General features: G+C 35.9%; 1 protein-coding gene across 5 annotated transcripts; it reads right to left on the bottom strand.

The window, feature by feature from the left end:
- Positions 1–1,309: 1,309 nt before the first annotated feature.
- LOC111010037 (uncharacterized) lies at positions 1,310–19,987 on the bottom strand. 5 transcript variants are annotated; one of them, XM_088117912.1, is made up of 19 exons: positions 19,700–19,986; positions 18,891–18,960; positions 18,116–18,751; positions 17,842–18,027; positions 17,638–17,751; positions 17,294–17,352; positions 16,886–16,952; positions 16,702–16,753; positions 16,496–16,588; positions 16,228–16,311; positions 15,634–16,043; positions 15,238–15,299; positions 14,350–14,419; positions 11,887–11,967; positions 11,708–11,809; positions 8,733–8,875; positions 8,167–8,284; positions 2,048–2,225; positions 1,310–1,573 (listed from the first exon to the last, which is right to left on the bottom strand). In XM_088117912.1, exons 1-18 carry the CDS (start codon positions 19,750–19,752, stop codon positions 2,067–2,069), a joined length of 2,559 nt encoding a protein of 852 aa, XP_087974038.1. In that variant the 5' UTR covers positions 19,753–19,986; the 3' UTR covers positions 1,310–1,573; positions 2,048–2,066. The 5 variants fall into 5 exon arrangements, 4 of the variants coding, with proteins under 4 accessions (XP_087974038.1, XP_087974037.1, XP_022138996.1 ...); XM_088117911.1 differs by having other exon boundaries at positions 1,310–1,527; XR_015787357.1 differs by lacking the exon at positions 1,310–1,573 and adding an exon at positions 2,795–2,947 and having other exon boundaries at positions 2,085–2,225; positions 19,700–19,987.
- Between the last annotated feature and the right edge of the window lie 1,565 nt (positions 19,988–21,552).

The raw sequence follows: 21,552 nt of genomic DNA, 5'->3' as shown, positions 1-21,552 counted from the left end.
GTCCATATGCTTGCTACAGTGATGAGAGAATAAGAGAAGAGAATCGAGTATTATTTGTACTATCATTCTCAATTTCATATGATATGTCTCCTCTTAACTACAAAATATATTAGAATATAACATCACGAATATAAAGTAAAAATTCAAGGCTACAATCCTTTGGAGAATCCAATTTTTTTAAGTCATTATATATTCAGACATGGCAAAGATGGAAGATGTCAAACCTATACTTAAATTTAAAAGAAATAATATACATTATTTAAATTTACAATAATGACTCCAACAATGCATATCTTAGGAAATAAATATATATAAATAAAATAAAAAAGGGCATAATTTATATCTACATCGAGCTATGAAATTATTGAAAGGACCGTTGGATGCACGATCTCAAAATAACAAAGGGTGATGCAACATAGGAAATAATTTATCTTTAAAAAGTATATATAGCAAAATATATATTATTTTCCTTTCAGATTTTGGACCCAAATGAATTGGTTTACCAGTGAAATGCAAAGCTTTTGACCCAACGGTAATGTCCAAAGTTCTTGAGATTACAAAATAAATAAATTTAAATAATTTTTAGGCAAGTCATATTGAACCTATATCACTTAATTTATTCTTTTAAAAAATTAATTGTACATCAAGAATAAAATGTTGTTCTTGTTCGTTGACTTTCGTGTTCTAAAACTGTCTTTTAATGAAAAAGAAAATCCTTCTCTACCCAGCAATAAATAAATAAGGCAAAAACTCTCAAGAAAATTCTTATAGAGACGTCTTGACTCACAATTTTAATAAATATTTTGTGCAAAAAAAAAAACTGAGTAATAAAAAAACTAACCTACACTTGGGTTGCACTTATGAAAATACAAGTTTGTGTCACGTATTCTTAATTTGTATTTATGTATTTATAAAAATTTATATGCAATATAAAAAACCAGGTTTTAAACATTTGGAATTCGTAGACTCATAACTTAGCTGATAAGAAAAATATCTCTACGAAATGAAAAAAACAATTAAACCTTCAACTTCAAAATTATCTTATCTAGATGGATAGATAAGCACAATTCTTAGTCTTAGACTCTTAGGACTTTAAATACCCAATCTACCCCCCAAGAAACATTATTAATAAAATAAAAACCTTGGTGGGGTTGGAAGGAGGCTGGCATTGGATTTGTCAAAATTGGGAACAACCAAAAAAAAAAAAATATATATATATATATATATATATATATTATATTGCCTATATAATAATGCAAAACACCACTAGTACTTAACTACACCGCTAATATTTGGAAATAATTCAAAATTCAGTAAATAAACTATGCTCATTCATAATGGTTCAAACCCAATCTACTATTCCACTAGATTATTAATTGGCCAGATAATGAGAGCAAGTGGCACTGCCAACTGTTGCCAAATGGCAAGAAACAGTGTCATTCACCTGTTTTTGGTCACCAACCAGTCACAGTAAACTGACACGTGTCCACCAACTGAATGCTCCAACTTTCACTTTCAGCCGCTAACCTTTTGAATAATGAAAGAGAGCATTCAATATGTAAAGTAAGGACACCTACAAAGCAAGCCATTATGGAGATTTGAATCACAACAACATTATATTTATATTACAAAGTTGGTGTAATTTAATTCACTGACATGGGCAGAGACAGGGCTAAGATAAGAGCCTAGTGGTCTTTGTAGGCAAAATATATGCTCCTAACTTCTCTGACCTGCTATTTTGAAATGAAATCAGTAGGGAATTCTCTAGAAGGCCAGCCATTAAATGGGAGCTGTACTTGGAGAGGAAGGCATGAGATGTTTCTTAATACAAAGATTATACCATTATTATCCTGTAATGTAATCTAATAATATAACCAAACAAACAAAGAATTAACCAAAAAATTGGTTCTACCTGAGATATATTTCTATGCTAATACACAAAGGATTAACAAATCTTAGAAACTATTGATTGAGGTGGTATAGATACAAGAAAATGTGACTCCAAGATGGTGTGTATTTGAAATTTGTATATATACGATACGAGTACCATTTTTCTAGATGAGAGTTCACTCCTTGTCAAGGAGTCCGTTGCCGTTGGTGTGTTTCTGAATCTGATCAACGCCTGGATTCTGTGCCTCTTCTTCAGTGGTTTTCTTCTGGACGGAAGCTTCCTCTTCGACTGTCTTGCTTCCTTCGTTTGGGTCCTCCACATTGGATGGTTTTCCCTGTGGGGCATCGAGCAAGCATGATGTTAGATCATTCGGTTCGAAGAGAACTGAAGGGGAATTAGTTTTCGAGATCACCGAAAATGTAGCATTTCGTCACATTAAGTCCATGCATACCAATATACATTTACAGTTACGTAAAATTAATGCTAAAAGTTCATTCATCAAACAAGATGATAATTGAAAAGAATTAAATTGGTAGCTTGAGTTTAAGGAGCGGGTCCCAAACTCCTAACAACCTAATTTAATAATTTAAATAGAGAGAAAAATTTAAGTAATTGACTACAAAGGATATCATTATGGGTGGGATCTCAGTTGTGCAGCCCATGACCTATTTTTGAAAACGAAGTCTCTGTCACTTAAAAAAATGCCTACTCCATAGACTAACCCACATGACAAAGTCAATATCAAGAACACTTCCAAGAAACAAAAAAGTCAAGTTTATGGCAGGGACTAATCATAGGCAAGAAAATTTACTCGTCCAAAAAGCTATAGTTCTCCTCGATGAAATGCAAACCCACATGTAAACTAAGCAAATTGAGGGGATGGTTACGTCCAAAGGTACATACCAACTACCCTTTGACACAATAGGCTGATCCCAAGAACAATGGGACCTGTAGTGCGTTCCTTTCTCGTAAAGAGATTAAGGTTATTGTCTGAATGGACATGTTATTAGTCTCCCAAAAAAGTCGGTCTCGTCATGTTCCTCTGTGCTAAAGTTCCTGTAGCATGGAGGCTGACAAAGTCCAGTCCTAAGTGACATAGAGAAACGTAGGAAAAAAACAAAGAAAAAATAACTAGGCCGGAGCAATCATTTCCTTCTCTAAATATTAATGCATTTGTGAATGCGTGCTACATACTCATTTTTATGAAGAAATAATACTTCCATGTGCTCCTGCCCATTGGCCATTTCAAAGGAATAAAGGGCAGGTGGGGGGCAAGGGATCCGAACCTGGTTGCGTCCCTACTTATTTTTCAAGAATGAGCTCCTGATTTATATCCCAGTTAGTGCTGGTAAGTCAAACGTATGGAATCAAAAATAATCACAGATCTTTTGTAACTTTTATGACTTTTCATTTTATTCATTTAATATTTTCATTTTATTCGGTGGACCATAAGGTAGTTACTCTATTAGATCAAGAAACAAAATTCTATTAGGACTTTGGATTCTTAGTTTAATAATAGACTTTATTCAGATGTGAGGGATTTTTATTAGTAAAATATAGAATGAATTTTCCAAGTCATGAGCTCATACTTTCCTACCTCCCTCCTCATTCTTCTCCTCTCTTATCTCCGTTCATCCATAAGAAGCAATCCTGGGAGGTGCCTCGAATTGTGACATTCTCTTCCCGTTCCTCTTCATTGTAGTGATTGATGGTTTGAGCGAACCCATTTCTTGGGGGATGGAGAAGTCTAATTGGAGGTTTAAGAATGAGAAAAGACAAGATTCATCTGACATATGCAGTTCGCTAACCACCTGTCATTTTATTCTCAAGCAAGAGTCATAAACATTCCTTAATAACATCCTCCCTGTATTTGGAGTGTCAGAACATAAAATTAATAAGGATAAAAGCTCGATTGTTGGGTAAATTCTGATCCTCTGAACTTATAAGATGGGAAAATCTAGCAGAATGTAGGGCATCAAATCATCCTTCCTCTGTATGTGGGTCTACGTTTAGGTTACAACCAAAGTCCTCAATATTTGGTATTCTGTTGTGGAAAAGGTTTAAAAAGGCTCTTTTGACTTTTTTAGATTAAAAAATGTAAATCACTCCTCCTCGAAACTACAAATTTCTTGCGAACCTAAGATCGAAAATCAGAGGATGGAATCGACAAATAGAATTTGTTCTATGCCCGCAACAGAACTAACAACATCATCCTTTTCCGCAGATGCTATATACCCTCGAAGGCAATTAAAAAGGCTCTTGACTTGGAAGAGAGCTTTCTTCTTTAAGGGTTTAGACATCGATACAAGCCGTATCAAGTGACTCCCTTTCCATTTTCAGGGCTCAGACTAGATAAATTCTTGAAGGACTTATCGTGGGATGGGGGGATGGGTGAGAGATAGAGTGGAGGTTCTCATCTGAATAGTTGGAAAGTTGTGTCTAGAATAAGTGGGGAAGGAGGCTTGAAATAGGTAATTTAAGTACTTCACTCCACACTCCCTCCTCTACACAAGGTCTTTGGGTTGCCTCTTGCTATTGTTGCAGTATTTTGAAGTAATTCTTCATCCAATATTTCATGATAGAGTATGCTTCTTTGTCGAGCCTTTTTTTTGGTGCCTTTTGGTACATTTAGCTCAAAATAATAGGTGGGTCCTTGAAGGTGTAATGGGTGTTTGGTAAAATGTTAGAAATACTACATGTTCCAACTCCTTTCTTGGGTGCTTTTTAGTCTTTCTATGATTTCAATCTTCCTATATTTACCCATTAAAGTTAAGGCTATGAAGAAGCTGATAAAGGACTTCTTCATCAGGAGCGGGAAACATAGATCAAGGCATACACTTGGCTAAATGGAGGTGTGGTCCTGGACTCCTCCCTTCTCCTTCAGTATGGTGGCTTTGGTATCGGTTCTTTTTTTTTTTTTGTGAAAGAAACAATTTCATTGATATATGAAATTACATGGAGCCCATATAAGGGAGTACAAAAGCCCATAGATGGGTTACAAAAGGCACTTCCAATTGGACAGGAGGGAAGTGTAGCTATAGTAAAGAAAAGTATGAGAAGTTTTACACCATGATATAGCTTTAAACACTATAGCATCAAAAAAACGCTCAAAAATTGTGACTTGTCAATGAAGAGAAACAAAGTCCTCCTCCTTAAGTGGTTATGGAGATATACCCCATAGGACAAAGCATTGTGGAGAAGAGTGGTTGGCAACAGTGTATCAAATATAATCAGATTGCGTATAACTGAAGCTAGTTTCTGCCGTTTGATAATTTCTTTACACTCACAGATGGTCTCATTGTATTTCCTACGATACAAAATATTACTTTTGCGTGACATAATAAATTTTTCTTTTTTGGAAAAATATTGATTACGTCATGTTATTAAATTTCTCTTTCTATTTTTATTCCTATTGCATCTACACAGATTTTATTATTATTTTTTTTTCTGGGCTTGCTAACTCACTGGATTCATTTTCGGGAGGATGATTGGGCTAAACAGCTCCCGCTACAGAGTGCTATTATAGCCTATCTTCGAGAAAAAAGTGCATTTTTGGGAGGGCGTTTGGGCTGTACTGCTCCCTCATTACAAATTGATACTTATAGCCTATCTTCGAAGAAAAGTGCCTCTATTTGTGATTGATGGAATGGAGCTGAACAAGATTGGAGGTTCGAGATTGGCAGCTGAGTTGCCCTCAGAGAAAATAGATTTTGTTGAATTAGGAGCTAGCCAGGACAAGGAGGTTTGTTCACTTCTAAATCAGCTTTCAGCAAGCTTACAGAGACCTCGCCAAAGCTAAAGACTACATATGTTAACAAAGTTTGAAGTTTGATGTCCCCAAGAAGGTTAAAGATGTTTCTATGGTCCCTTGCCTAAAAATTCAAGAGAAGCTCCTAAATAAATTCCCCAATTTGCCTATGTCCCCCCCTTTTGCCAGTTGGTTTCAGTTGTTTAAGTTTTTGCTCTTCAAGGGGGAATCCTTAGATCACATCTTCCTTCGATGTTCTTTTGCTTACAGGGGCAGGTCTTTCATTTTGAGTTCACTTGGCATATCCTTATTTCAAATTTTACCTATATTCAAAGCCCTCACGGGCTGGAGATTTAAGGGTAAAGCTTAGGTTCTTTGAAATTGTCTACAAGATCTGTTCAGCGGCTTCTTAGGAAGGGGAGAAATAAGATTTCAAAAGAAAAAAAAAACATACTTAGATTCTATCATAATATAATACAGTTCACATCTTCATGTAGAGCTCCCAGCACATAAAATTCTTCTGTAATCATAGTTTTATGATCAACCTTAACTGGAAGACTCTTCTTTTCTGGCTCTTTTGGGCAAGGGTTTTCACTTCCCCAGCCCTAGGGCCTCCTTTTTTCTGCTGTTTTCTTTGTAATACAGTCACTTATCCAAAGAGAGAAATATTTTTTTAATTGTCAACAATTAGAATCCTTTCATGTAATTATATTTTGGCAGCTCCTGTGTTTGGTGGTGGCCTGTGATCTGTGTTCTTGGGGATGGTCTGCGTTTTTGTATCCCTTCATTGAAAGTAATTTACTGAGGGAAAATTGTGAATTCTATATTTTATTTTATTTTTTAAACCTTTTAAGAATTAAAAAAGACATTTCTACTTTTCAACAATTATTGAAAAGATGTATGATAATTTTTTTTGCGAAAGAAACAATTTCATTGATAACATGAAACTCCAAAGTCCCATAGAGGGATTACATGAAGCACTTCCAATTGGCTATAAGGGAAGAGTAACTATAGCGATGGAAAAGAGGAGAGCCTTTACACCATGTAATAACTAGATAGACTATAGCATCAAAAAGTCGCTCATAAGGGAGAAATTTGGCATTGAAAGTTCTTTGATTTCTTTCTCTCCAAAGAAGCCAAAAGAAAGCTCGAACGAAATTCATCCAGAGAAGCTTTTTTTCCTTTTTAAAAGGGTGGCCTGCAAGTGTGGATGCAATGAGGGGAGGATCTGTTGGCAATACCGTTGACCAACCAAAAGCGTTGAGGATGAAGTCCCAGAAAACTGATGCATATGGACATGTGACAAAAAGATGCTGCTGGGTCTCCAAATTGGATTGACAGATTGAGCACCATTGGGGGGATAAAGCCATATGTGGCAGTCTTCTTTGAAGTTTATCATTAGTGTTTATGGCACAGTAACTGAGCTCCCAAAGAAAGAATTTCACCTTTTTTGGGTAGAAATCTTTCCAAATGACGTCAGCAAGATGGGTTGAGGGGTCCAGGTTGTGGTGTGTTAAGTCCTTAATCAGGGAATTGGTGGAAAAGATAGCTTCTAATTTCCATACCATGATGTCAGCTCTTGTGGACAAATGGACAGCAGAGAGCTGCAGGTTGAGAAACACCCAGTCAGCAATTTCTTTATCCTTTAAATGTCTTCTAAGACCCAAATTCAAGCAGCTAGATTCTTCCTCCCATAGATCCCTTATGGATGCCTCTTTCTTCAAGGATAAGGCAAAGAGAAGGGGCATTTGTTGTTCCAAGGTTTCAGCAGTCAACCAAGGAGCTTTCCAAAAAGGAATGTTGCGACCATCACCGATTTTGTAGGCCAGCCGATCAAAAACGAGGTTTTGTGACTTGATAATTGCTTTCCATGGCCCTCTACTAGAAGGAAGGGAGGTTTGGATTGGTTTAAGGTTCCATGTGGATCTTCCATATTTAGCTTCAATCACCCTTTTCCAAAGAGCCGACCAAAGAGCCGATCCCTCTTTTATGTACCTCCAAACCCATTTCGCATGAAGAGCCCTGTTTTTCTGCCTCATGCTTGTCATTCCCAAACCCCCATCAAGGATTGGCCTTTGAACAATGTCCCATTTGACCAAGTGCAGTCCATTGTTTTCACTATGACCCTTCCAAAGAAAGTTTCTGATGATCTTATCTAGGGATAGAGCAACTTTTGATGGCATAGGGAAGAGAGAGAGATAGTAGGTGGGGGAGGTTTGATAATGTTGCTTGAATGGGAAAAGATGTATGATAATTGATAAGCAATTTTTAAATATTTAGTGAATATTTAATACAAATTTATCACATCATATTTATTTATCATACAACTTTAAGGTTGAGGTTGATTAAGAGATTTCCTAAAATATTAGAATATTATTAAAGATGATGAAAATTGTCTTCAAACTCGCAACTCTATAGAAGTCCATAAATTTGCAGTAAATGGAAATTAGGTACTTCAAGGAGGAAATATTATAATGAGCAAAAAGACTAAACCTCTATATAAAGTAAGAGGAAATTAGGCAGTAACCTTGTTTTTATCACGCCAGCCAAACCCAAATGGTCGACCGAGCAAGCCTATTTTTCTCATAGGGAAGTCCTGCGCAGATTCTTGACTGCTACGCAATGAAGAGTCTGATGGCAATGATCTGAAAAGTAAAGCCTGATTTTAACTTAAAATGTAGATTTGATTTACAGAATAAAAATGAGTGTAAAAAATGAATAAAGATCACAAGCTCGCCCCACAACTGTAAATATAGGTTTTATAAATGAACACATTATCTTCTGCCATGCTTTTCTTTTTATCGTACTACTAACCCTAAATTATTACCACCAAATTATGGAAAATCAAGATAAAGAATATTATTATATTAATAATTTTAAAGGACACTAAAAGGAAAATCTGAAAAAGAAATGAAAAATCAATAAATTCTGAGACAAATTTAATAGAACCATAACTTCCACAATTATTTGGATTAGAAATTATATATTCCAACTTAAACAAACTAAGCTTCCAATTCATTATCAGTAACTAGAGACAGAATAGAGCCAAGGCAGCTGAAAAAGATGTGATTTTAAAGAAAGTCAATTACACACCGCGGAGAATGCACAGACCGGGGAGAAGGCTGTGCTTTGAGTTGGCCAGATTGGTACTGCAAAGTTGCCTCCAGCATTGATTCTGCCATAACTGCTCTCTTCTCCATTTCAGCAAGTGCGGTAGTAGCTTGTTCATACTTTTCCTACACAAACACAGTCATCCAAGCACAAGGTCAGCACAGCAACAATTGATCCAATTTCATAGCAAGAGTTCCGCACCGTAACCTAATACTCCAATTCTTAAATTTTAAAAAAATATAATGCTACTTTGAAGTAAACGGTATCATAATCGTATAATACAATTAAAAGATAAATAATTAGAAGACTCTAGCCTAAGGGTTTATCCCTTTAATTTGTCAAAGGCTTTGTATGTCATATAAGCAATTGGTTATAACCTTCTCAATAGCCAAACCTATTATTATTATTATTTCTTTTTAATAAGAAACCACGTTTTCATTGAGAAAAATGAAAAGAAGAACAAGAAGAGCATACAAAAAAAACAGTCCTGCAAGAGGACGCCCATTCAAGAAAATGGCTCCAATCCAAAAGAACACCCATTCAAGAAAATGGCTCCAATCCAAAAGAATAACACCTAGTTGATCATTACAAAAGGCCTCAGAGATCAAACCTACAAAGAAGTATTATATCTAATAAGATCCAACAACATCCACAGATTTTTCTACCCCTAAATATTCTTTTGTTCCTCTCCAGCCAAATACCCCACAAGGTAGCCAAGAAGCAAGCCTGCCACAAAAAGTGACCCTATCATGAAATGGAGGGGACGGCAGCACCTCCTCCATCATCGCCCTATAGCCAAACTTATTATTGTTCATAGCTTCTAAATGGAGTTTAATCCTTCTGGGATTATTCATTTTATTTTGTTCTTGAGAGGAAAATAACCTTCTCAATTGGTCGATTTCAAGATTTGTGAACTAAATTTAGGTCTCAGAACTAAATTCACCAAACTGTCCTTGTCACCAGCATCCGAGAAGAGGATGTCAACCATATGGCAAATCCTTTAGATTGTGATGCAGTAAGCTGGCCTTAAATTACCTTGAACTTCTCTTGGGTGGTAATCCTGGATCTGCATCCTTTCGGCCGTCAGAGTGACAGAAAGAAATTCTGGTAAACTTTTTAAGTGGAAAAGGTCCCTTACTCTGTAAAGTAGTGGTAGATTAACTCTTGTACAAGTGCTTCTCTCAGATAAAACCTCTCCTCCAAAGATTGCTCACCAAATTGAAAAATTGATGAGAAACTCTCTGGAAAGGTGTGATGCCAAAAGCACTATAGTCACTAGGTTAATTGGGCTACAACTAAACCTACTAATGTAACCTATACCTCAATTGAGCTATGCATTGTCAATATCAGAAAGAATATTTGCACTCTCTCATGAAGTCAATTAGAAGATTCCCCTTGGATCATAGTTTATAGGCTGATACCATGGAAGGGTAAACTATGATCCTTTCTTAGGCATATGCCCTTTTTTGTGCAAACTTTACTCAGAGGCTGAGACTAGAGAATAGTTGACAATAAGCCTCATTCATATCGTTTCTACTTAATGAACTGGACTTTGGATAATGCAGGAACTTTTTCCTGCAAATCTCTATTTTTTCTTATTAAATATCTGCTTTTTTGTCGATCCTAACTCGAGTGGATAAGGCACCTAAATACCATTCCAAATGTCAATGGTTTGATTTCTCACCTCGCAATCATTGCACTCTTAAAACTATCTGCTTTTCTAATATCCCTGAAGTGCTCAAATCCATCAATACAATGATTGAATCCATGGAATCCTCGTATAATCCTATCTCTCCAGTAGTGTACAAATTGTTATTCTAGCACAGAGAATAGTCATCATCGTTCCTCCATTTTCCCTTTGCTTTGTAAGTCTTGAAAAATAATTCTCAACTCTTTTGAGATACAATGTTGAATGTCTAGAAGTGTTCAAATAAAATACTTGAAGCTTGCCGAGTGGTGTAAGAATGGGGACAAAAGTTAAGTCCTGCTTTTCGTGATACTTTTGAGTATAGAGAAATGCATAAATTTTTCAATGATACCTCTACGTATGCAACAGAATTTATGGGGTTGTTCCATTTAAACCAGCAGGCCTGGTGGCATTAGGGCATGTGAAAAAAAGTATAGGAACTCAGAGGGATAAGTTCAAATCTCATGATAACCACCAGCCTAGGATATTAAAATCCTATCCATTTCTTGACAACAATCTAGGATACTAAAATCCGACAACAAAAATTTTGTAGGGTCGAACAGTTGTCTCATGAGATTAGTTGAGATGCATGTAAATTTTTCCACACTTACAAATATAAAAAAAAAAAAATATGATTAATTGTGTCGATATATAAAGGAAAACAGATAACTTGAAGGTGGTGCTGCAAAGAAAAAGATATCCTATTAAATCACCTAGAATTTTCTTTTTAAAAAATATACAAATACATCAGGCCTGGTGGGGTTGTTCCATTTAAACCAGCAGGCCTAGTGGCATTAGGGGATGTGAAAAAAAGTACAGGAACTCAAAAGGAATAAGTTCAAATCTCATGATAATCACTTGCCTAGGATATTAAAATCCTACCCATTTCTTGACAACAATCCAGGATACTAAAATGCTACAACAAAATTTTATAGGGTCAAACTGTTGTCTCATGAGATTAGTTGAGATGCATGTAAATTTTTTCACACTTACAAATATCAAAAAAAATATGACTAATTGTGTCGATATATGAAGGAAAACAGATAACTTGAAGGTGGTGCTGCAAAGAAAAGATATCCTATTAAATCACCTAGAATTTTCTTTTTAAAAAATATACGAATACATCAATTATGTATGACCAGCCTGGTACTCAAGACGAGTCTGTCTTTTTTTTCCCCAAAAAAGAACTTTATCACAAATCTCAGAATATGCATGTAAGCGAACTGACATTGAAGGATTGCATAATATAAAATGATTGACAGGAGACAACCTGAAGCATTTGAGCCGCATATCTTTGTGCTGCAGAGTCTTGCTCAGCAAATCTTCGAGCATCTTCAGTTAGTCTTTGCTCTTGTTCCACCCGCATCAAGACCTAAGGCAAAGCGTGGATCCTCATAAGTGAAGAAAGATAATCAAAATTACACAAAAAAGGACAATAATGAAAGAAACCTGAAGCATTGCATTTTCCTGTTCCTGTTTATCAGCGAGAGCCTGCTGAAGCTCAGCAACCTCTTGTTCCAATTGTTCAACCTGCACACCAACGGAGTTCCTCAAACAAATAGATCTCTAGCAATGTCTAAAAGTAAACACTAATGTTCTGTTTGGGTATTTTCTCTGGACCATTCTCAAATAACTGTTTTCTATTTTTCGTTAACTTGTTATTTTTATAAATTAAAAAACATAATGAATTTGTCAATATATGTTAGAAAACTATTTAACGTTGCATATTAACAATTACCATTTAAAACAACAACAAAAAAAACATACGATAACAGAAAAGAAAAGAAAAAAAAATTGATTTGTTTCTATTTTATATAATATCCTATCAAATGACTTTTATTAATGAGAAAACAATTTTTAAAAAAAACAGCAAACAAACTGCCAACTTTTTACATAACAAAAGCAAAAAACAGTTTTAGTAACAATTCATCAACTAGCTCTAAATCTCTAGTTCAGAAGGCCATGCATAGAACTAACCGTGTGAGCAATGGATGGTACTGGATATATTCCTTAATGCTTCAGGTTTGTCTTTGAACTTGAGTAAAACTTCTCTAATTGGGATTCATGTGGAGGAAGACATCCTTCAGAATATGGCCAAGAGCTTGGGCTGTAAAGTGGAGAAACTTCCGGTTTCCTACTTGGGCATTCCCCTGGGAGGTAATTTTAAGAAGAAATCGTTTTGGGAAGCTCTTATTGACAGAGTGAGGAAGAGAATTGAAAAGTGGAAGAATCTCCTTCTTTCGAAAGGGGGAAGGTTAACTCTAGCTCAGTCGGTTATTACCAGTTTACCCCTCTATTTTTTCTCTATTCTAAAAGCTCCGAAAGGGGTTGTTAAGTAGATAGAGAGGTTGACTAGAAACTTCTACAGAACGGAGGAACTCTTAAAAGGGGCTTGCACCCACCTGGTAAATTGGGGGAAAACAGGCCTCCCCTTGCAGTGTGGTGGGCTTAGTATAGGGGATCTACAGCAGCGGAATAATAGCCTCCTTCTAAAGTAGCTTTGGAGATTCACTCAAGAACCACACGCCTTATGGAGGAGAGTGATAGTCAGTATTTATGGTGAGGACAAATACGGATGGGGTACTCTCCCTCCCAAAGGTAGTGCTAGAGGCAGACCGTGGTATGAGATCGCCAAAAATAGTACCTTCTTCTTCAAGTTTCTGAAGTTCAAAGTGCAAAACGGGATTCGTATTAAATTCTGGTTGGACACATGGGTTGAAGAAAGGCCCCTCAAGGATATGTTCCCTGATCTGTTTAATATTTCCACGAAAAAAGAGGCCACGGTTGCTGCCTGCTGGAATGGAAGTGAGAATGACTGGGATTTGGGCTTCCGAAGAGGCCTTTTTGACTGGGAAGTTGAAAGCTGGATCAACCTTATTCAGACGATAGATGTGGTGAGGCTTGGGGAAGGAGAAGACCATGTTGTTTGGTCTCTAGGAAAAAACGGGCTTTTTTCTACTCGTACTGCGAGGATAAAAATGGTGGAGTGCAACCCTTCCTTAAGATCTCCTCTCATCTCAGCGGTTTGGAATTTCAAAGCCCCAAAGAAGGTTAAAGTTTTTCTCTGGTCCTTGGCCCACAGAAGTCTCAACACACGACTTACTCCAAAGGAAGTGCAGAAATTGGGTGATTTCCCCTTCAGTTTGCAGCCTTTGCAACGAAAGTAGCGAAACCATTGATCATATTTTTTCTCACTGCCACTTCGCGGCAAGAGGATGGCATTTCCTTTTGAATATTTTTGGGGTGGCGACATGCTTCCCAAAACATATTGATGATTGGTTGGTGGAAATTCTCCATGGGTGGATGATTCCTAAGAAGGCTAACTTGATTTGGAGGTGTGCTTCAAGAGCCCTTTTATGGCATCTTTGGATAGAACGGAACTCTCGGGTCTTCGAGGATAGAATCAGCCCTTTTGACATTTTTTGTAGGAATGTACAGCACACTGCTTCTTGGTGGTGTATTAACTACGGAAAATTCTTTTGTAATATCAACCTCTCCTTGTTCATGAACAATTGGAAAGAGTTGGTCTAGTTTTTGGGTGGGGTTGCCTCTACCCCAGCCCGTTCGCTGTATCTTTCTTTTGTGATTAATGAAAGTTTCTCTAAGTTTCTTATCAAAAAGAAAAATTCCTACATATCACTTGCAGAGTACTCACATACAATAATTAACAGAAAAAAGAAAATGGAACAAAAATGGAAGAATTCTAAACAGGAAAATGGTCAATGCCACCTCATATTAGATGCTGTAATGAGTCATCCGTCAATAAAAGGAAGTAAATAGCTATATTCATAAAGGAAAGTTGACGCCAAAAAAGGTTTAAGATTAATACAGAAATCTTCAGTCAAAAGCATGGGATGCTTAACACGGAGGAAGCAAGGAAAGAACTTAAGTATTAAGGAATTTTTAATATACCCTAGCACTCAACTGCCGACGATTATCCTGCTTAACCATCTCCATCAAAGCAGTCTCCAGCTCCTCCGCTCTGATAAAATGCAGAAAGGTCACAAAGAGTTGTGAAACAAGAAAAACATATTAGAACGCAGGTAAAGGTAATTAATATAACTGTTATCTAGGTAACCAGTAAAACTGTATTCTGAACACCACTGCACCAAACAGAACTAGACATCATTCTAATTACTTTCAGGATCTTTGTCTCGTTTTTCAAACTTCTCTTGATCATATGTGCTGATTCCTTGTCATCTCTCATCTTCAGGATTATGATGCATATCTTTCTTCACTAATGAGCAATATTCAGAGTAAAACTCAGTTCTTTTACTGATGAAAATTCCAGATGCCTAGATGGAAGGACATCGAAGGTTCTTTCTCATGCAAATCCATTTTGAATTACTTGAGATATATTTGGTAATGGTTTTAACCATGAAAAGTGATTTTAAATGCTTAAAGATTGTTTAAAACTTGTAAGCCGCACACCTTAAAGAGGACACTTCACTCACTTTGCTTCGCACCTAGTCATGCCCAAGTGCAAACATACACTTTCTTACACCAATCTCTCTATGCATACACTTCCCCTCACTAGTCTTTCTCAACATGCAGTTTGTCACTCCTGTCAACATAATAATTTCTCTCAATACTTATCTCTCTCTACAAATTTCTTACTTCTGTCGTACTAGTTAGCACACACGCAACACGTATTTCTGGTCTTTTGATGGTACATTCAAAAGGCTCTTTTTGTTCTAATTGAATTAACTTTAAAAGAACAAGTCTATGCCAAAGTTGTGAAGTTTTTTATTCAATAATGGTTTAGAATAACTTGGTCTGATTTAAATAAAGAATATGTACCTTAAAATAGCAGATCGCTTTTCCTCCAACAATTTACACAATTCAACCTTTAACCATATTACCTGCACGTTGTTGGTAAGAGTTCAAGTCAAAGCTGACAATGAAGGTTCTTTTATTTACTAGCTCTTGGAATTTAAATATCATTCAAAGTTTATCTCTGTGGAAATAAAGTCAAGGAATTCATTTCAAATTACTGATTCTAACTATATATATGGAATTAAGACATGAATCAATCCTACAGCAAAATCCAGAACATTTGAAGAACCTCAGAGACTATTCAGATTCCAGCATATGTCATTTGGGTCATGATTTCCCTTTCCTAACAAGTTAGAACTTAGAAGCCAATAACTTGAACGTCTCTATGACAGAAAAGATGTCCATATTATAATAAATGACCTGCTCTTGAAGATCAGGAACAGAATCAACCTCATCTTCCCCAGTCAATGAAATAAGAATATCATCAGCATTGGTGGACCCAGACTCCGAGCGCGACAAATCACCATTTATTTGTGAACCATTCTTTGTTTCTATCATCATTGATTTTGAATCATGCTTAAAACTGTAAAGCTTAGAAGCTAAACCCTGAGAATTCTTCCAAGCTCGAAGCCCCTTGGATCTTTCCTCAATAGTGGTGACTACAGCAGGTCTATGTTTAGTTCTCAGCTCCCTTAATCTAGCTTCATTGACATTTTGGAAACCCATACAAGCAGTCAATACAAGTTGACTGCTATCAAATGTTGAGCCAGCAAGTGACTGCAGCAAAGTCACAGCATCTCCCGCGTCCTTTGTAGTAACCAAAGCAGGGCCTACACGTAACTGAGAACCAAATGAAATTTCACGAAGCATAACAATCTATGGTAGAGTATAAACTGTTGTATGAACAAATAAATAAACGATATGTTTCAAAAAAAAATAAATAAATAAACGATATGTTTCAAAATAAATAAATAAATAAACAATAAATGTAAAGCAATTGCTGGGATCCAGTACCATATAGCTCCATCAGTGCAAGTGCTGTTCTGAAAAGCATGACACGGTTTCCTTCAAAAAGAAGAACATCCCAAACTCGAAGAACTGAAATCAAGAGAAAGGGAAAGGCTCAGATGACAGACGACTTCATGGAATATCCACATAATTAAATAATGACAATGTGAGTAGGTGTCAGCAAGATATTACACCACATGGAGGTTAGATATATTCAAGTGAACAAATTCACCAGAGAAAAAAATAATTAAAAAGATACAGCATAAAACCTGACCACTTTCCCATGGTAGCATGTTCATAAATATGGTTAGGAACCACGGCCCCGTAACCCATGCCACCTGCACTCCGAGGTAATCTAGATGATTGACTGCAGAAGAAACAAAAATAAATAAATAAAACTAAGCACCAAGAAAAATTTCGAACATAAAGAACACTTTGTTGCATTCAAAGTCAATGAAAAAATAACATGAATATACAAACCCATTTTAGGAAATCTCTCACGCACCAACTCCTCAAATACAAGTTGATCTACCTAATAAAAAGAGGAACCATCAGAATTGTTGTTAGTATTAAACCTGCTACATATTGTAAAAAAATTGTAGAATAAATAAGGAAAAAAACAGATAAGAGCAAAGCCAATAACTTAACCGAAAAGATAACATACTTGAGATTCAATCATTTCCTCTGAGTAATACCCATCAAAGTAGTCATCAATAATCCCCATTAAGGTCCTAAAAGATTTTTCAGACAAATGCGAGTGTATAACCGATTAAATTGTAATATAGTCTTATAGAGAGATTATATTCTCTAAAAAGCTCCATATGCAGCACATGCACAGGTTATGGCTATATACTCCTCTAGAAAAATAATACTAAAGAAAAGAAGGAACTTGCTAACATGCTGCCATAAATTTACCCACATTCCATCAGCAAAAGGCACTCTGATATAAGTGTAGACCTACTCACCCACCCCAGGTCACGTGACAATATAGAGAAAACAGCAAGAAGGTGAAGAAATAGATCATGTCTGATGTCCGCAAAAGAAATCATGTCAAATAAGCATGAAAGCTTACCAAAAAGCGTTTTCTTCAGGCATGAGAAGCAACAATAAGCCAGCAAAGAAATTCATGGCCTGAAGACAGAAAAATTGAGCTATCAAGATACGCGAGAGAGAGAACATGAGACGAGTTTCTTTGATTGAATACAATATCAGATCCTATAAATCTACTGTGAATTAGAACAGCCAGCACAAACCATGCAGTTAACGGACACCAATCTGAATGTACAAGTAAAAGATTGAGTATTACTCAACCCCGAAAGGCTTCATGAGTTTCAGTGTTCCAAAGCCTTTTTGCCAGTGCTGCCTAAGGAATTTTCCACAATCCAAATAAATATATTTGCATCTTTAAAAAATTACCTGACAATATCCAACAGAGGGATTATGTCGAGCATATGCAGTCAGCAAACGCCTTAATGCATTTCTACCATCCACATCCAGAGCTGGATGACCAGGAAAAGTGCGAGGCAAATCCTGCATTTAAAAGGATGATAGAAGGGGGGTTGTAAGTACACTGAGTGTAGAAATACTTGGGGAAAAAGGGAGTGAAGACAATGCAGAGACCTTTTCAATTTGCCCTTTCCATTTCTCAGTTGTACATACAGAGTCTGTAGATGACCCTTTGCTGTTGCTGTCTGATTGAAGACTATGATTTTCCACGTTATTCTCAGAATTTGTATCTGAGGCTAGGAGATCTGTGTAATACTTTTCAACCCTCCTCGCTCTAACTCCCACAAAAGTCTGCCAAAGCTGAAATTGCACATAAAAAGGCAATTGAGAATTTTAGACTGAAGAACCCCTTGATAGGAATAGGAAGTATGATAAAGAGAAATCCTACCTCACCCCGAAGAGCCATTGGCACCCCACCTCTCACGAGGACCTCCAACTCCTCTCTCCATGGAAATGAAGATTCAACAGGCAACAAAATAGCAGGTATACCTACCACAGGGCCATTGACATTGTCACCTGAAGGAGCCTCCTGTGCTGGATCAGACTTCTCCACGTCATAAAACTCATCCTCAGAGTCCTCCTCAGAGGCTCCACGAGGTGATCTAGCCTCTTCTATAGTAGTAAGCAACTTTCTGGTTCCAGTGTCATTATTATTATTTGATAAATCTTTCTTTTTCTTTACACGAACACTCATCATGGCTTCAATTTCTCGAAGTGATGGTCTAATTTCAGTCCATATCTGGATCTTGTGAATCTTTGTATCCTTTTCTGATGGTACATCATCACTTTTCAAGCCATTTGCATTCTGAGGGATATTACTATCATCAAACCCTGAATTCTGCCTGTTTGGATCTTCTCGTTTAGTGTCCTCATCTATACTAGAATCTATCTCTTCCTTGACAACTTCTACATGTGATGTCTTTTTGTTGTCTTCCACTGATAACTCATTAACAAGTGACTGAGCAGACTCTGCTTGACGGTCCAGGAAAGACTTCCATTTTTCTGATCTTTCCTCCTCTTCCTCCTAAGTTACATGTACATTGAATGAGCCAGACACTATATGCATAATTTGTTTTTTTGGCAAAATTTATATTGTAAACAGTAAAATCCTTAAGTTCCCATTTTGTAAGTTTCGGGAAGAACATTTGTAAGTGGAATAGAACCTTGTAGATATTGGCATATTCTCGGTAACGTTGTACATGCTGAGGTCTCACAGCAAATCCATATGCGTCCCTGTATCAATATCAATCAATTTTTCAATGCACAAAACCCGTCTGTACATTGTGCTATATAAAAGAAAGACAGGACAAGTAATTTCTTGATGTATTTACAAAATGGAAACAATTCAAAACTAAGCCTAGCGTGAAATAGAAGCAGATACCACAAAGGTGAACTTCCAAGAGTAACCGAGTTTAAGTTACCTGCCATCATCCTCCAACGACTGGCTATTTAGACTAGACAATAACATATTCAGAATGCCGAATTCCAGTTTCCATGGCGTTCGGCATAAACAAAGCACAGTTTCAGTTTCGAATTACACGCATATGCAGATTGAGTCTCGAAAACGTACACTAATCAGCAAAGAAATCCACTGTTCGAATCACGATTATTCATTCATTCATTCATTCATTCGTACAATAAAAGCACGACTTCTCCACGACTCCTCCACGACTCCAAACACGAAAGAACAAAAACCAAATTTCAGAAAACAAAACAAATGCTCGTCAAATCCAATCACAAAGCCACCTAAACCGAAACGATCGGGATATCCAACGATGCAAAGCTAACAAAATAAACGCGTGCAATGCTGTTACGCAAACGGAAATCAGTTAGATCAGATAGAGAAAGAAAAAAAAAAACCCTACGAATGACGGACACATTGATTCGGATTCCCATGATTTCGGAGCACGTGGAGCTATCAAAATCGATGCCAGTCTAGAAATGGAAACGAAACAAGGCATTTTGATTGTACCTCTTGTGATCGAAGGTGACGAAATGGTTCGCGGCTTTGCTGGCAGCCTTCATTGGCGAAGATTGAACCACACAGAGAGCTTCCCGCGGAATTGAAGGTGGAGATCTCGGACCTCCCTTGATTTTCTGCAACTGAATTCGCAGAGAGAGGGAATCGCCGAATCGGAGTGTACTTGTAGCGAGCAACTGAGAGAGAGGAGAGAGGAGAGAGTGAAGCACATGGAAATGGCCGAAATTAGCGTCACGTCATTAGGGGAGGCTGGCTCTGGTAACTTAGCACAGAGTCCAAGATAATGAAACGAAGCAAAGGGGAATTATAACGTACTGTTTTTTTTTTCTTTTTTTGAGCTTTCTCGATTTTTGTGTCCTTTCTCGTAATTTCACAGTGCCAGAAAAACAAAAATAAAAATGAAAGTGTTTGCTTTGCTTCTCTGATTTGGACACGTCAGCTCGTGAACTTTCGGATTGGGGTCCATCTTGCCATTGGATCGCTCGATCGCACCGCCGACAATTCTCAATTTACTTTTTGTGGTTTTAATTTTTTCGTATTTTTCTTAAACGATGATGATTGTATTTTTTTGTGTGAATTTACTTTAGTTTTTTCAGGTCTTTTGAGGTAAAATTTATGTTTCTTGTTTTCGATTTCCCTTTTTAACAAGTGAACATAAAATTATGCAAGTTCCATAGGATAAAATAATATTTCTATTTATATTGTGTAACAATAAATAATAGACTTATTTTTGTTATTTCTAAAATTTTCATACAACTTTTTAAAATACTTATAAAAAATAAGAAACTATAAATATAAATATAAATAGTTATTAAATGTTTAAATTTTTTAATAAAATTAAAAACTAACGTTATAAAAAAATAGTTATTAAATATTTAATTTTTTTAATAAAATTAAAAACTAACCAGAAGAATGTTATCAAATTTGCTCTTAATATCAATATTTGTTTCCTTTCTTCTGAATATTAGTTAAATTATAAATTTGGCCAACAGCAACATATATCTTTGACGAAAAATAGTTCAAATCTCTATCTAATCTAATTTGTTGTTGGACTAAAAAAATATGTATACAAATTTGGTCCTTAAATTTTATAAATTATTACTTATAATTGGTCCCTAAACTTTAAATATAGTATTTAATAGATTTTAAAAATAATCTAATATATTTATAAATTTTTAATTTTGTATCTCATAGATAAAATAATATACCAACTAAGACAAAAGCCAACAGTGAGTCTGGTAGGTGGGTATATCAAACAAAAAATTAAACATTCACCTTTAAGGACATATTAGACACTTTCTAAAGCTCGATACCTATTATAGACACTTTTTAAAGTTAAAGTAAGTTATTAGACCCAACTTAAATTTGTAGTTAAAAAAATAAATAATTTTCCTACACTTTTAATTCATCAAATTTCACCCTAAGATAAGTTTGTAAAATCTGACCTTAAACATGAATAAGTTGCATTTTTTACCATAAAAACCATATATATATAACATTATTTGAAAAGTTCAACTTTTCACGAAATTATTATTTTTTTTTTTCGATTTATTTATTTTCATGGGTAGCCTTTTCGTAGAAACTAGGATTCGCATAAACAATTAAATATTTTACCATAAAAAGTCGTCTTTGAAAATTCGTAAAAGTACTTCTCACAATTAATAATTTCCGTCACCTTGAAGTTACATTTATAAAAAACAATAGTAATAAAATAAATGCATTTGAGGAGCAGAACATAAAAGCTTTTTTTTTTTTTTTTTACAAAACAAACTTTTGTCAAAAACACATTTAAATCTTTCCGGTGGGTATCTATTTATTATTATTACTACTTTTTACATTTGGAA

Source organism: Momordica charantia (genome assembly GCF_013281855.1).
Source record: "Momordica charantia cultivar OHB3-1 chromosome 9 unlocalized genomic scaffold, Mcharantia_2.0 BLBB01000009.1, whole genome shotgun sequence".
NCBI lineage: Eukaryota > Viridiplantae > Streptophyta > Magnoliopsida > Cucurbitales > Cucurbitaceae > Momordica > Momordica charantia.
This window is presented reverse-complemented; position numbering and strand designations above follow the sequence as displayed.

Coding starts and splice junctions, on each gene's coding strand:
- LOC111010037 (XM_088117912.1), bottom strand. CDS start 19,752: ATGAAGGCTGCCAGCAAAGCCGCGAACCATTTCGTCACCTTCGATCAC. Junction 18,961..19,699: donor GTCACCTTCGATCACAAGAG/GTACAATCAAAA, acceptor ATATTGATACAG/GGACGCATATGGATTTGCTG. Junction 18,752..18,890: donor AATATGCCAATATCTACAAG/GTTCTATTCCAC, acceptor CATGTAACTTAG/GAGGAAGAGGAGGAAAGATC.